Raw genomic sequence first — 13,734 nt, 5'->3', positions numbered from 1 at the left:
TACATGTGACGTATACTTGAAAGTCCTCAGTTCAGCATCGCCAAACCTTAACAGAATTGCATGACTACCTGCAGCTGATGGTAGGACGTTTTGTGGGTCGAATCTCTATATAACAGGTGTGCATCTATCTCTCTATTAAAGCATGAATACTTCTTTTGGCGAGTTGTCTTGATTAGTTGAGGCTATCTTAACAAGAAACTGGGGGGATAGACTAGTAAACCTGATATTTTATAGTTGGTGTAAAACTGCATCGAATAATATATAACATCATATAACGCCCGAGCAGTTACACAAGATCAATAACATCCATGAAAACATCCCCGGTCTCTTCATCGAACCTATTCAGCGCACTGGAGCTAGGGCCAAACCACGATCGGTCAGTAAGAAATAGCACACCTAGCCGGCGGTAGACCAATACAGAACCTAACTCGGGCTCAAGTATGAGAGCGGTTAGGATGTGCCTCTCTCCCTTCTTTTGAACATGGACAAGCCCACACCAAACCTCCGTTTCTAAAGATGATAAAGGACTTAACTCGATCTCTTGAGACACATCTAAGCCATCTACAGGCCTCTGGTTCAAATGGATTGGCGCATCGAGAGCAGCCTCACCAATCACCTGATTCGTCTCTATATCTAGGATGAGCCCAAAGTATCGCGGCTGCTCTCGACTATCGATGTTACCAAAGAGCTGATAATCTAAACCGCTAACGTGGTTGTATTCAAAACGACTACGGGTGTAATCAGCACTACATCGCAGAAGCGCCTTCCTCAAGCGGATGCGGAGTTTGAGCTTCCCCTTATTAATTGCGCCGTAAGGATTGAGCGGTATCTCTGGGACGCATGAGGCCTCAAGCAACTCCACCCCTTCAGAGACGATATGGACTGATTTGCTCGGCCACGATCGGAACTTAATTCTTACCTTGCCTACAGCCGCCCAGGACCACGATGGCGCCATGTCTCTGCGCCGAGGTACCTTGCGTTCATCGTTGCTTGCAACATACCATGTTAAACCAACCTGGAGGTCATCCGTCCACAGGCCTGCTGCATAAGTCGCGCCATGGGCCTGTTGTAAGAGTTTGGCCAGGCCAGACAGAGCAGGAAGGTTGTCTGACACGAATGTAAGACTCGTAACGCTGTATGCTTCCACAATGGCGTACCATGAGTCAAATTGGTTCCATCGTAACCAAGACTGCCGTGGCGTCTCCCTCATCCGCGCTGGTGCAAACATCCATAATCGTAGCTTCTCAACGTCACCCGCGAAGCCATCGGTCAGAGCATTATGCCTGGCCCGCGGAATGGGGCTGGTCTCGTCTGCCCGTGCCATAGTACACTTCCAGCTCATCCGATTTCCAAAGGCAAGACGCCGCGAGGAGAGGACCGTTTCTTGAAGAACCCAACCGCGTCCCTCAAGGTGGTCTGGTCCATCGAACATGCTGGCTAGCGTTATCTTGGCCGTCTCTGCACTCTGTTTTGTAGTGGCGCTGACCTCTAATTTGATGTGATTGTCTTGCCGTGCAAATAGGCCTGATTGCGAGCTCGACGAGCGTTTAGCATAGATGGTGAATAAGGCATAACGGTATATGTCGCCCATGTTGACTAGTTCATGGGACTTGTCCGTTTCGTCGTTCTGTATAATGCAGAAGGCATCGATCCAAAGGTATTTGTAACCGAGCATACGTGTAAGCTGGATGGCGTCCCAGCATGTACGTGGGATGTCATTGAGTGGGAGACAATGCTGGAAAGTTTCGTAGGTGCACTTCAAAGTCTGGCCCTTCTTGTTCTCACCCCACCGATAGCTGAGCGCGAGATACGGTTCTAATGCCTCCTCCATGACCTGTAGGAAAGGCCGGCTAGAATCTTGGACGTTAATCAGACGCGTTGGACGAGGCCGTGGTTGCATTGAAGAATTTCCCAGCCCACATAGCTCATGGTGTTGAATGCATTGGGAAATCCACGAACGGGCCAGGTCAAGGTTTTCCGAGGAACAGCTCAACATATTACTGCCGTCAGTCAGTTTCTGACTTGGATTAATCGAGAAACGAGGTTTCGCAGCCTTGGAATATTATAATGCCTTCTTAGCTAGGTAACAGAAGGGGCTTCGATAGGCTTACCAGGCACCAAACTCGGGTATAGGTTAGTCCGGACCCGGATTACAAATAATTAACCCCTAAGCGCATTAGGAACATATCGGGAATAACACCACAACATTCTCTATATCTAACCCCAAAACCGTAGTTATTCGAGTCGCGCTGCAGAGGACGAAGGCTACTACGGATTTGTGAATAACCTCACTTTTCTACGGCGGAATATTCGAATGTTCCAGGGATTTTGAGACTCTCTGAGAATTATAGCCTTCCTAGGGCGTTATTCGCGAAAAACACCGATTTGCTCCTATACTGCGCCATACTCCCAAACCCCCCTCCCCCCTCCAATAACCTGTTGGCCTGAGGCCGCCAACACTCCCCTACTCCCACACCCACACGATCACCGTGCCAACGGGTAGTCGTATTCCCCCCCCTTTCCGTCCACTACCAACACCACTGCCGCTTTCTCATGCATCTGTTTGAACGCCTCAGTGCGGTAATAGTTCCTGAGATTACACATTTAGTAAGTTCCTCAGAATCGGCGGAGTGTCTCACTCACCCAAATACTGCAAATTAGCATAATTTGCACTTGGCGTTGATCCGTGGTGCCGGGACGATGTGTTTTGGTGCCGGGGTCTTGCAGAAGCCATCTTTACCAGATGCTGTAGTTTTGGCGCCGCATTTATACGCCACCTCCTGATACGGATGGCCGCAGACGCTCGAGTAGTAAATGTACCAACCGCAAGCACAGTTGTTTGGGTTGCCGGGGCTATTGACTCGCCGTTCGTAGACATCACGTCCCATTTTATGCGGTGCAATTGGGTCTTCCATATATTATCAGAGGGCTTTAGACAAAGATAGGGCCGTGAAATTGGAAAGGCGATGGTAGGGTCGAAAGCTTGAAAGGTGACGGCAGGCTCGAAAGCTTCCAAGGTGATGGCGGGTTTGGAAGTTTCCAGGGTGATGGCGGGTTCGAAAGCTTGATACTAATGGGAATCAATCAGGGATGTCAATTGATAGAGTGTGTTTGGGTTGAAGTGAATGGACGAGGCCTACGACGACTCAACACCTCCACGCGGTGAGGCTGTGAATGTGGTAGTACTGTACTCGTACACCTAAGATTGAGTCACGGATTGCTGGTACCAGGAACTCTCAACTACTATAACATGAGTTGTCCCGATGTGAATTCAACGCGCCGGATGTTAAATCAATAACAGCACGGGTATTACGCTACTTGATAGCCTGGAATATTAGTAGTTGATTTTATATCGATCCAAATACACACGCTCAAAACAAGAGAATAACTAGATTCAGGGTCAACACGCGTTTACGCACCTCCCCACGGAGTGGTATATACAAGTAGGTGTTCGCCCGCAGGGCGACTTTTCGCCGGGCCACTTATACTCAGATACTATATTAAACTGTTCCGGATAGCCAATATATATATATACATATATATCCCTGCTCTGACCTGGGTTAGCCCTCAGATTACATGGTCACACGCTAGGGTAGACTAGGAGGGCGATAGATCGGGCATGTGTATATCGACACTCAGAGGAAGATATTCTACAGAGCGGTAGCTAGCTCCCCGCCTTTGTATAGTACAAGATACAACGCAATATACAGTTAAAACATACGAGTACGCGGCGGGTGTTAGTCAAGCTACTACGGTGGTTGGCATATAGAAGTAATTATCAAGAACTCGAGTACCTACTCTCCGAGGAGGATAGGCATTCCTGATACAGAACAATTAGGTATGGGTAAATGTTACAGGGACGCCCTTAGCTCTTCTAAGCTTACTTATCTAAGTGGCAGGTAGTCCTAATTCTAGAATAATTGTATTATAGTAGGTCTACATGGCACTTACAGTAGCTAAAAGACTAAGGTATTAAAAAAGAAATTTTGGATACGGTTGCACTACTTATAATAATCTTTCGGGGATGCTCATCGTGATCGACGGAAATTCACTCAACTCTTAGGCTTTTGTTTTGAACCTGTCTCTGAACTTGTGATATTTCAAGAATCATCTCACACGCTAGTGGCTCTAACAGCCAATCAATAACTTCCTAAAGGTCTCTAAAGGGTTCCAAAAAATTAAAATTTGACCTATGATTTGTATCACTGGAGGCTCGGAACAATACGTGCTTCGTTTTAGGCGGTTAGGTTACTGTACCGACCGTGTCGCTTGCGGCATTATTGGACCCCAATCTCTCGGTCACCTCTAATTAAAACTGATACTGGAAAGCAACGGCACAGCCAGTGTCGAGACATCGCTCGCCAACCGAAGCAAGATTACAACCGCGTTTTTCTGAGTCTTCATTTCGCCATGATCAAGCCTCAGGAAAGATTCCTCTCCGAAGGTCAGGGCTACTTTGGCCCGAGAGAAAACCCTAAAACCGAAACCGAATGCAACGTCTGGGATTGGGATCAACTACGCATGGTCAAGGTCAAAGGCACCGCCAAGCTCTTTCCGCCTGAGGAGGACAAAGAGTGTCAAGTTTTGGCGCAATTCGCTGATTACCTGTCGCCAGAAGTTCGCGCAGTTACAGTTGACGACGATGGGCTCCTTACTGGAGTCTCTACAGATCCTGAAGAGGACGATACTATGTTTGTTGCATATCTTCCCTTCTCGACCGTTAAATCTCTCGCCGATTGCCGTATAATCCGGCACTCCAAACTCCAAGAACTCGATCGGCTTGGACCAGGGGTTGACCTCGCATTATACGACGACGAATCCGGAAATCCTCAAAAGGTTGCCTTTAAATTCTATCCCTGTGCAAAGCCTCGGATACTACAGATGGCCTGGGATGAGCTAAGCGTTGTTAAAAGTCTGCCGCTGCATCCTAATATAGTGCCATTTGATCGCGTTGTCCTCGAGGACGTGGAGTCGCGGGTGATTGGATTTACAACAAAGTACATCCCAGGTGGAAGTCTCGACAATCCAAGGGTGCCTTTCCGATTTGAGTGGTTACAACAGCTTACCCAACTCGTGGATTTCCTAAACCTAGAACTGGGAATCATGCATCAAGACATTGCACCCCGAAATCTACTCATAGATCCCGACACACAAAAGCTCCTTCTCTTCGACTTTGATTGGGTCGCATGCGGAAAGAAAGGCATGCTGGATGGTCGAGATGACCTGACTGGCGTCGTATTCACCCTATACGAGCTCATTACGAACGATACACACTTCACGAGTATTGCCCACTGGGATCGAAATATGGACATGGTGCAGAGTATCTCGGAGTGGCCTCGTAACCGCAAACTGGACTCTGACGTATCGACATTCCGCAACTTTTTGAATGAATGGGTAGCGACACGAAAATCCGGTGGGGACATGGAACGATATCTTAATGCACCCAAACGGCTTATATCGCCGGACCTACCAACAGCGCCAGACTACAATGTACCTTTCGAACTCGGCAAAACCTTGGATGGAGAGACGATTTGGAAAACGGGCCTGCGGTCGACACGTACTGCCATGGAGATGGGGCAGTATTGCTTTCGCTGGCAGAGGCTACCACAAAGCAGGCTGTTGAAGGAGTCTGAAAATGGCATGCTGTAGCTGAGGTATAAAAGACAGTCTTCAATCACGCCAAATCAAGAGCAGATTGACTGCGACTCGTTAAATCACCTCGTTACCATCGCCAACACTTTCTCCTTTAAGAGAGCTTGCATGTTGTCCACGTCCGCACCACTAGCGATGGCTCCCTTCAAACATCAAAGTCCTCGCGTCTCTACTGCGCAAATTGATCACTACATACCAGGTACTTCACTTTTTAGCCTTATTTTATGATTTTTTGGTTCTAGAATGTAGCAACTAACCTTTTACAGGCGCCGATAAATTCCCATTTCAATTACTGTATCCCTGAATTCAGCCGCCAATGTGCTTGGCCGCCCAGCAAAGAGATACCCTACGCAGTTCCGCTTCTTTGGGCACTCTGCCACTCGCTTCACCCAAGCCTTCAGATCTCCAAAACCAGGGGTGATGGCTTACAATTTATGCTTTAGACGGTAGCCAAGACTCGAGATAGAGAGAATTATAAATGAAATCGCGACCGGTCGTACTATTGCAGATGATGAGTGCTATGCCAGTACCGCAGCACTCTACCAGCTCGTGAACATTATTGACCAAGGTAAACTTAACCTTTCGCTTCTTCTTTTAGGAAGGCCGAAGGCTATGATCAATCGAATGTTTAGGTTTGAAGATTGGGAAAGAGATGTGATACTGTCCTTTCAATCCGTCGTAACCTCTCATTCTTCGAGTTTCTCTTTAGGAATGTTTTATTCCATTTATTTACCCCGACCTCTCTCTTCTACGAACAAATGGTGGGGAGTTAGATCTGGACCCCTCAATTCTAAAATAGACTTCGTATAATCAGCCGCTTCTCCCCTCGATACATAGGTCTAGTCTATCTCTTGTATAGTTTCGATTATACCAAACAGGGAAACATACCCTATTAATTTGATCAGTTACAAGACAGCCACTGATAGCATGTGAACCTTCAGAGCTGTCAAAAATCAAAGGTATACTCGAGCAGTTTGTCCAATTGAGATCCTATGTTTTCTATAATCTACAGTCGATTGTCTGCTCCATATGGTGTTGAATACCAACAACCAGGCTACTAGTACGAAGCTACCTAGGTACCTATGCATATAAGAATTAGCCCCGGCATTAATTCACCAATAATGAGGAATCCCGGAGAATACTTGCGCCACACAAAAGTCAATAATTAGGAGTTACATCCGCGCGGGGTATTAAAGTTCCGGGTTTTAAAATCGCACCGAGTATGACGTGTCTTATGTCGACCGAGGACAAAGTTGTACGTACAATCCCGGCATTTCTACAATAGCTTAAATCTAATGGAGGGGAGGTAACCCAGCTCGAGCTCTGCAACGAGACAACACATAACTGGGCGTCAACCAGTTCGATAATCATTCGGTCACTCTGCCTATTTTCACGGCTTGTTCGGGTCGACATCCGCCGATATTGACAATTCCTCTCATACTATGTAATGACGGCGCAAAGTTTGTCTGCTCAGAATTTATTGATTTGTGCTTCCTAGATCTCCTGACTGATTCGTGTCGCTTTTCTCTTCCCGTTGATTTCAATGGTTACTTCATCGCCCAGGCTCGTATCCTGCCCAGATGACTTCAGCCGATCGACATCTCCCGCCGCAGCTTACCCTCTCACGCGAGTTTAAAGCGCAATACGAGATCTCGACACAGTAATATTACATATTATGCTCGTTGCACAATCTGAAAACTGCGATCACCACGTCGATCAAAACATTTCTGTATCGTAAGAGCTGAATGATGTATGCCGTGGCCCGATGAACCCAAGTTACCCAACGTACCCAGCCGTCTCCCGCGATACGTTTATATAACAGATCAGACTTCTTAAATTTTCAAATAAGATCGTGATTCATTATTCGATATATCATCAATCAATAAATCTAAATCAAACTCAAGACAAGCCGTTAAGCAAGATGAAGCTCCCACTCCTCTCACTCGGCCTCTTCGCCGCGTGCTCTCTAGCTCAGAATGAAGACTTCAACGGTTATAAGCCCATCACCCTTATATTCCACCACGCGGCATACCAGTACCAATTGCATATGTATGCAGATGGGCAAAGCTACAATACAAGTGCGTTCGATTTTACTCCCCTCTCAAGTTTCCATGGGCTTAATTTAGACAAAAATATACTGATAATTTACTAGACAATGACTCGGTCATCAACATAATCGAATCCCCTGACTTCGACGCTTATAATTACTGCAACTTCGTCGCCGAGGACAAGCCCGCACTTGCTGACCAAGGAAATGGATTCATTGGCGTGGGCTTACCAGAGCCTATCATCAGTGTGTCGTGTCGGCCGACACCGAAGCCCCCTTCGACTTGCTTGCCTGTTTATGGTACGCAGATCCTATTCTTTCAGCCTTGGTGGGTATTGTATGAAAAAAGCTAATGGGATTTATAGCCTCATGCGAGTGGTGCGGTGGCGGTACCGGAGGTTGCTTTACCCTCAATTGCTGCAGTGGGTACTGTGCTGCGACGAAGTGTAGGCCTACTTAGTTAAGCGCACCTTGGATATCTGATAAAATGAATATGAACGGGAGGGAATTCGGTTTCGGGCGAATCATGGCGGTATCTCCGGTTTAAGAACAAGTTTGGGTTTTGACTTTTTTCGCTTGCACTTTAATATTGTAGTTCGATCAATGCGGAATACATACCTTCAAATGCATGAAAAGACTCATCTGTTCAAAGATCCACTGCTCTTCATATCCCAAGATCAAGACCCGGTCTCCTCCCACCCAATCCTCAACCACCTCTGCATCCTCACAAACGCCCGGAATGTCCCATCTACTACGGGCCACTCCGCGAGCCCAATATAAAAACTTGATGTCTTAATCATACTCTTCAAAAACCTCCCATGTGGCGTATTCTGTGCAGCTTGGGTCGCGGACAACAAAATCCAGAGAAATATCCCGGGAATCTGTTTCCACTGTGTGAGTCTAACGCGCCACATAACTCCCCAGAGTGCGTTGAGTTCCTCCATCGTGCAAGCTTGGGATAAGGAGGTGCGGTTCACTATGGCTTTGCAATATATTATTGCTGCGAGACGGGTGCTGGCGTAAATGAATTCGCTGGGTGAGTTGGGCGGGGCGGAGATCTTTGGTAACTCTATGATTCGATCACGGATCCAGGTTGATGTCGCGATAAGTTTTGTTAGATCTTGTTCCAGAGGTTTAGAACTTTCAAGTTTGAGTACCGATAGTGTTAAGAAACGCATGTCATCCAATATTATGGCAGTCTCTTTGTCAATGTTGAGCTCCTTGGTATGATTCGAGAATCGTTCCTTGGAGCTGAGAAATGGAGTGCTCATATATATTGGAATGGTGACTAGGTCTGGAGTGATGTGGTGAAAAGAGGGCTCGTAGTCATTCGAGCAAGATATGTGGTAATCACATCTGCAGATCCGTTAGAACTTCTTTCTTAGGTTGGCGAAGATGGTGGATTGTGGGTTGCGGAAAGAGCTTACAGTATAATCATTTGTCGCAAAAAGCGGTTCATGTCCCCTTCTACACCACCCCTAAGTTTCACCATTTCTCGAAGACCACTCATATGTGCCTGCACATTCTCTTGTATTCCCCAGTACCACTCATTGGTGATGAGATATACAACAGCTGCTATAGCCTCATCCGAGGTTGAATTGTGTTCACTCCTGAGCATCTCATTCAAAATCTCGATTGATCTTGCCTTCAACCCAAGAGCCAGGGGTGATTGGTTGGCAGGGACCTTTTGAAGCTCTGACTGATAGCAGGATGCGGTATATATCGCTAGTTGTGCCAAAACTGGTGATTTTATTGCCCATGGGACCCAGTGGTCATTGTAGTAATTCGGAGATGGATTTCCGTCAATGGAGACGACGTATTTCGTGATTAATTTGACGACTTGAGAACGAGTCTTAGTTAGTGTGGAGTCGAGATAGAGTTGGATGGCTGACCCACATATATTGAATAATTCGGTGTTCTGAACAGTTGGGGTCAAAGGCAGAAAATGTAAAGGGTCCACAGAATTTATACTGAAGTAAGCTGGAGGCCCGCCGGCTTCTGAATTATGAGACGCCCATCTCAATCGTTGCATGGCTATCACATTATCGCTGTTCGAGTCCCAGCTACCTTGGTCGACCTGGCCGGCCTGGCCGACCTCTTGACTCAAACCTAAAAATTCCTCATGGTCGCTGTAGTATGGAAAAGAGGTCATAGCCGTAAGGAGGCCCTGGTATGCGGACACCGGCTCAATCGAGTCCAGGAAACCCAAAGGGGCCGTAATATTTCCGGTACTTTGCAAGCCATTTCCTGCACTGTCGACATTCGAAAGTAACGGTGTTTGATGCGGGAGATCTTCCCTAGGGTTGACATCCTGGCCGGGATAGGTAGAGTAGCCCGACGCTTGACCCCCTATATCACTAGTTCCCGAAGATGTATTTAAGGTAGCAGTCGAAGACTTGACTCCTAAAGGTTCTCAGAAATAAGATGCAGCGGTTGGCCAAGACAGACTGCTTACCCAAGTTACATCTCCGGTAAGTGCACTGAGGAGGAGGATATCTCCGTGCACAGTTACCGCATGGCTGTTTCTTATCACACTAATTGATATCAGCTAATCTGTCAAGTTTCAATCCACGGCCAAATATTCTAGCCACGTTGGATTTAGGCTTAACAAGGCTCCATACCTTCTGTTTCCTCCTATGGCATTCGCTACAAGAAGAGCTCAAGTGAGAGCGGCTCTCTGCAAACTTCGACGGCTTGGGAGTCTCGGGGCGCCAACGCTGCATAATTTCGGACATGGAAAAAAGTGAAGATATTTTGACAACAGCCGGCCGACAGTCTGGCCCATGGCTTATGACTTTTTGTCGAAACCCGCACCCAAGGGGGCGAAACTGGAGATTTCCCGCCCATAGCACAGCTGAGACCTAGTCTGCCAAACGCAGCCCTTCGGGGCTAACGAACTCTCCTTGGTGGGCAACCAGCTCCCGTGGTGGCGGAGCGAGCTTGGCGAATGGCTCAAAGCAGAATGTCTGGTTATTTGGAATGCTCTAGATTTCGCAGTGCACTTGCACTGGCACATGCCGAAAGGCACTAATCTAATAGTTTGATACTAATCTTTGGATCGTGATCATAGATAGCGTAGGGCTGCATATTATTGATGCCGACAAAGCAAATAAGGTGGTGTGAGCATGCGCCTCAAATCATCGGCCACTCATTCTGATTCGGTGGGTTCCGAGTCTAAATATAGTACCGCCATACTCCGCCCAAAGAAGAAAGTTTCCGTTTGTCTGAGAGCTGTCAGTAGTGCCAAAAGAAACATACGGGTGTCCGATTGGGAGAGAAGCAGAAACATAGATTGCGGCTCAAGGCCAGGCTCTCCGCAGAATATTGGCCCACTTCTGCTAACCCGGGGAAGCTACATGGACCGGACTCAGTCAGCAGATCCCGTCACAGGTACAAAACTCCCCGCAACACATATCGAAAATCCATCTGGGTGTGAAAGATAAATTGTTCATATTCATCCATATTCATGTCTATCCCGACCTCCTACCCCCAGCACACTTATACTTCAAACCTTGCTAAAAATTCCATAGGTATCTAGTACGAACTCCAATACCATCAGTGGTAGAAATTCCCAACTGAGACATCAATATATGCAACCACCCAAACGCCGCAACGCTCGAAACAGTTAAATCCTGGTCATAATCATTTATCTTCCGTACTTTGGCTTCCCGGCCATATTGACAGGTGGCGGCGGTCCATCATCAAGCGGATATGGTAACCTCGCTCCGCCACCCATTGGTAGTCCGGGATCCTGGATTGGGGTTTTGGGCGGTAATGGAGGAGGCTCTACCCGAGTTGTGACTTGTGGAGGTGGCTTGGGAGCGTCGTCTATGTTCATAATGGAGATTTTGTCGGAACCCGAAGCAGTGAGATATTCGCTTGGGGTAGGGCTGTGCAGGACGAATTTATCGCCATTCTCGTTTACGACGCTATGTGTAGAGAATCTGCTAGGGCGGATTTGCGGTGATGAATAGCGTGCCTGATTTTCGGAGGACGAACGTGGTGATGGCGAGTGCGTCTGTTGTCCAGGCACTTCCAACATTTCCCGAAGTCCAGATTCGTATGAAGGTCGTCCAGGCGGACTTCGGAGTGGTTGCGTGGGATAATCTGCTGGGAGTTCGACGGCGCCAGGATATGCTTCAGGGACATTAGACAAGGTCTTGTAGGCTCCTCCGCCGCCGCCGCCGCCGATTACTCCTTCGTTGTCGAAGCGTCCTTTCGCTCGGTGGATTTTGGCTAGTTTGACAGCCGCCTCCAAAGTTATTCCTTGGATAGCACTCTTCCCCAAATACTTCCTTGTATTGGTACTAATATCCGCCAGTCGATTCCATTCATTCATGCCAAACTCGCCAACTCCAATTTCAACGTTGAAGCGGTAGTAATTCTCGATATTGACTCCACGTTTGTTGAGACCTTCCTTGATCATATATTGGTGTGTCTCTTCGCACCCCTCGATCTTTGCTATCAACCGCCGGCGCGCGTCGGCAAAATCGCCCATAAATCCTTCATACCAGAGATGTTGATTTTGGTCACTCCCCGATGGCCGTTTGCCTGTGCCGATGCTGACAACGACGCCAACGTCTCGGCCGGGCCACTCGTTCACACACGCCTCGTCCAGCGCGACGGGTGCAGGGTTAAAGTGTCCAGCGCCTTCATCAATAAATACTGACTGTCCAATCTGGATAGGTTTAAATGCCAATCCAGCCGCTGCAGTTGCCCGTCCAGCCTCCCAAATGGTACAGTTGAACTCAGGCGATGGCTCTTTTCGAGAGTCGTATGATCGAAGAACAGCGGGAGAACCGCCTTTAGGTGTTCCCTTATATATGGCAGTGACAGCACTATCGCTCGTTAGCTCAACTCACTTAACCTAATATGCAACTCCACTCACGTCTTAGTCCTATTCTCTCTGGTATCGTATAACATAGCGTTGGGGTTCCCCCATCTTGCTGCCAAATATGGCCGGCTCTGGTAACCGGAGGAACCACGCGCACTGAAGCTCGCAACGCTGGCATTGCTTGTGTGGCGATTCGGGCCTCTGGCTGATGATATCCCCGCAGGCTCCTCACCATCATTCCCCTCGCTCACGAGGACCGTATGTTCCCTAACACACTCCCTAATAGCCTCCTCGAGTTTCGATGCCTTGAATAACGTGGAGCGGTACGGTATTCCAGCAATCGTCTTATCGGTTTCGAAAACCTTCCGCGTCATTCGCACATATACCTCTTTGCAGGTCTCCAAATCCAGGCGTAACCGGCCCAGCATCAGCGCTATCAGCCCGCCCGTCCCGGTCCCGATAATAAGATCGAAGTGGTCGCAAGGCTTGGGGATCTGGTCCCGTCTCGGGGCCTTCCCTTCCATCTCGACATACGTTCGGTGCATCAGTTCTTGAATAATAATGAAAAGCGAATATCCGCGCACGCCACCTCCATCTATAATGACACATTAGCAAGGCTGTCCTTCCATCCCAGCCACGGAATGGGATATTGCGTACCTAGCGATAATATTCGGAGGGGTGGGCCCTTGGTGGTATCCTTGCGCCGCAAGGCGCTGTTGTTGTTGTTTTCCATGGTTGTAAAGGAATCCTGAGCGAAATGTTCAGGCAGAGTGGTCAGGTTGCGGCCCCGCGATGGCAGCCTCTTATGAGACGCCGAAGCTGCCAAAAATTTGAGCGGCGCCGTATTGAGGTGATGCCGATAGTAATGGTGAGAGGATGACTGTGTTGGCGAACTCCTCGTTCAGCAGTGAATAAATAGCTTGCGCATGTGGGGTACGTAGAGTATGTCCCACGACGGGAAGGCTAGAGCTGCAGGTACTTCTCGAGGGCTTGAGGTTCGGCTTCGGCTTCGGTTTCAACTTCAGCTTCGTCTTTGTCTTTTCGTCGTGATAGTCTTGTCTTTCTGATGGATTCTTGATCGCAGTACGAAGCAACAAAGCACGTAGGTGGGATACGTAATACAGGACCGTTTCCCTCGTGGTGGTCTCGGCGACAGGGGCGGCGGGAGAGTTCTTCAGTCCTGACAGCTGCGCCCGGGATT

General features: G+C 48.1%; 5 protein-coding genes across 5 annotated transcripts; 2 read left to right on the top strand and 3 right to left on the bottom strand.

The window, feature by feature from the left end:
- Positions 1-286: 286 nt before the first annotated feature.
- On the bottom strand, positions 287-1,900 carry BP5553_05059 (Uncharacterized protein; the record flags this gene model as incomplete). The annotated part of the gene is made up of 1 exon (XM_032013682.1): positions 287-1,900. One exon carries the CDS (start codon positions 1,898-1,900, stop codon positions 287-289), a length of 1,614 nt encoding a protein of 537 aa, XP_031870282.1.
- Positions 1,901-4,410: 2,510 nt separating this feature from the next.
- Positions 4,411-5,649, top strand: BP5553_05058 (Uncharacterized protein; the record flags this gene model as incomplete). The annotated part of the gene is made up of 1 exon (XM_032013681.1): positions 4,411-5,649. One exon carries the CDS (start codon positions 4,411-4,413, stop codon positions 5,647-5,649), a length of 1,239 nt encoding a protein of 412 aa, XP_031870281.1.
- A 1,924-nt stretch (positions 5,650-7,573) lies between these two features.
- Positions 7,574-8,163, top strand: BP5553_05057 (uncharacterized protein; the record flags this gene model as incomplete). The annotated part of the gene is made up of 3 exons (XM_032013680.1): positions 7,574-7,730; positions 7,805-8,031; positions 8,065-8,163. 3 exons carry the CDS (start codon positions 7,574-7,576, stop codon positions 8,161-8,163), a joined length of 483 nt encoding a protein of 160 aa, XP_031870280.1.
- Positions 8,164-8,376: 213 nt separating this feature from the next.
- On the bottom strand, positions 8,377-10,434 carry BP5553_05056 (uncharacterized protein; the record flags this gene model as incomplete). Its single annotated transcript, XM_032013679.1, has 4 exons — positions 8,377-9,055; positions 9,127-10,102; positions 10,155-10,233; positions 10,321-10,434. 4 exons carry the CDS (start codon positions 10,432-10,434, stop codon positions 8,377-8,379), a joined length of 1,848 nt encoding a protein of 615 aa, XP_031870279.1.
- Positions 10,435-11,345: 911 nt separating this feature from the next.
- Positions 11,346-13,266, bottom strand: BP5553_05055 (FabD protein; the record flags this gene model as incomplete). Its single annotated transcript, XM_032013678.1, has 3 exons — positions 11,346-12,537; positions 12,588-13,128; positions 13,191-13,266. The coding sequence occupies 3 exons, from the start codon at positions 13,264-13,266 to the stop codon at positions 11,346-11,348; spliced, it is 1,809 nt and encodes a 602-aa protein (XP_031870278.1).
- Positions 13,267-13,734: the final 468 nt, after the last annotated feature.

This window comes from Venustampulla echinocandica, assembly GCF_003357145.1.
Source record: "Venustampulla echinocandica strain BP 5553 chromosome Unknown scaffold_2, whole genome shotgun sequence".
In the NCBI taxonomy this organism is placed as follows: Eukaryota; Fungi; Ascomycota; class Leotiomycetes; order Helotiales; family Pleuroascaceae; genus Venustampulla; species Venustampulla echinocandica.
The sequence above is the reverse complement of the archived record's forward strand: the minus strand, read 5'-3'. Positions and strand labels throughout refer to the sequence as shown.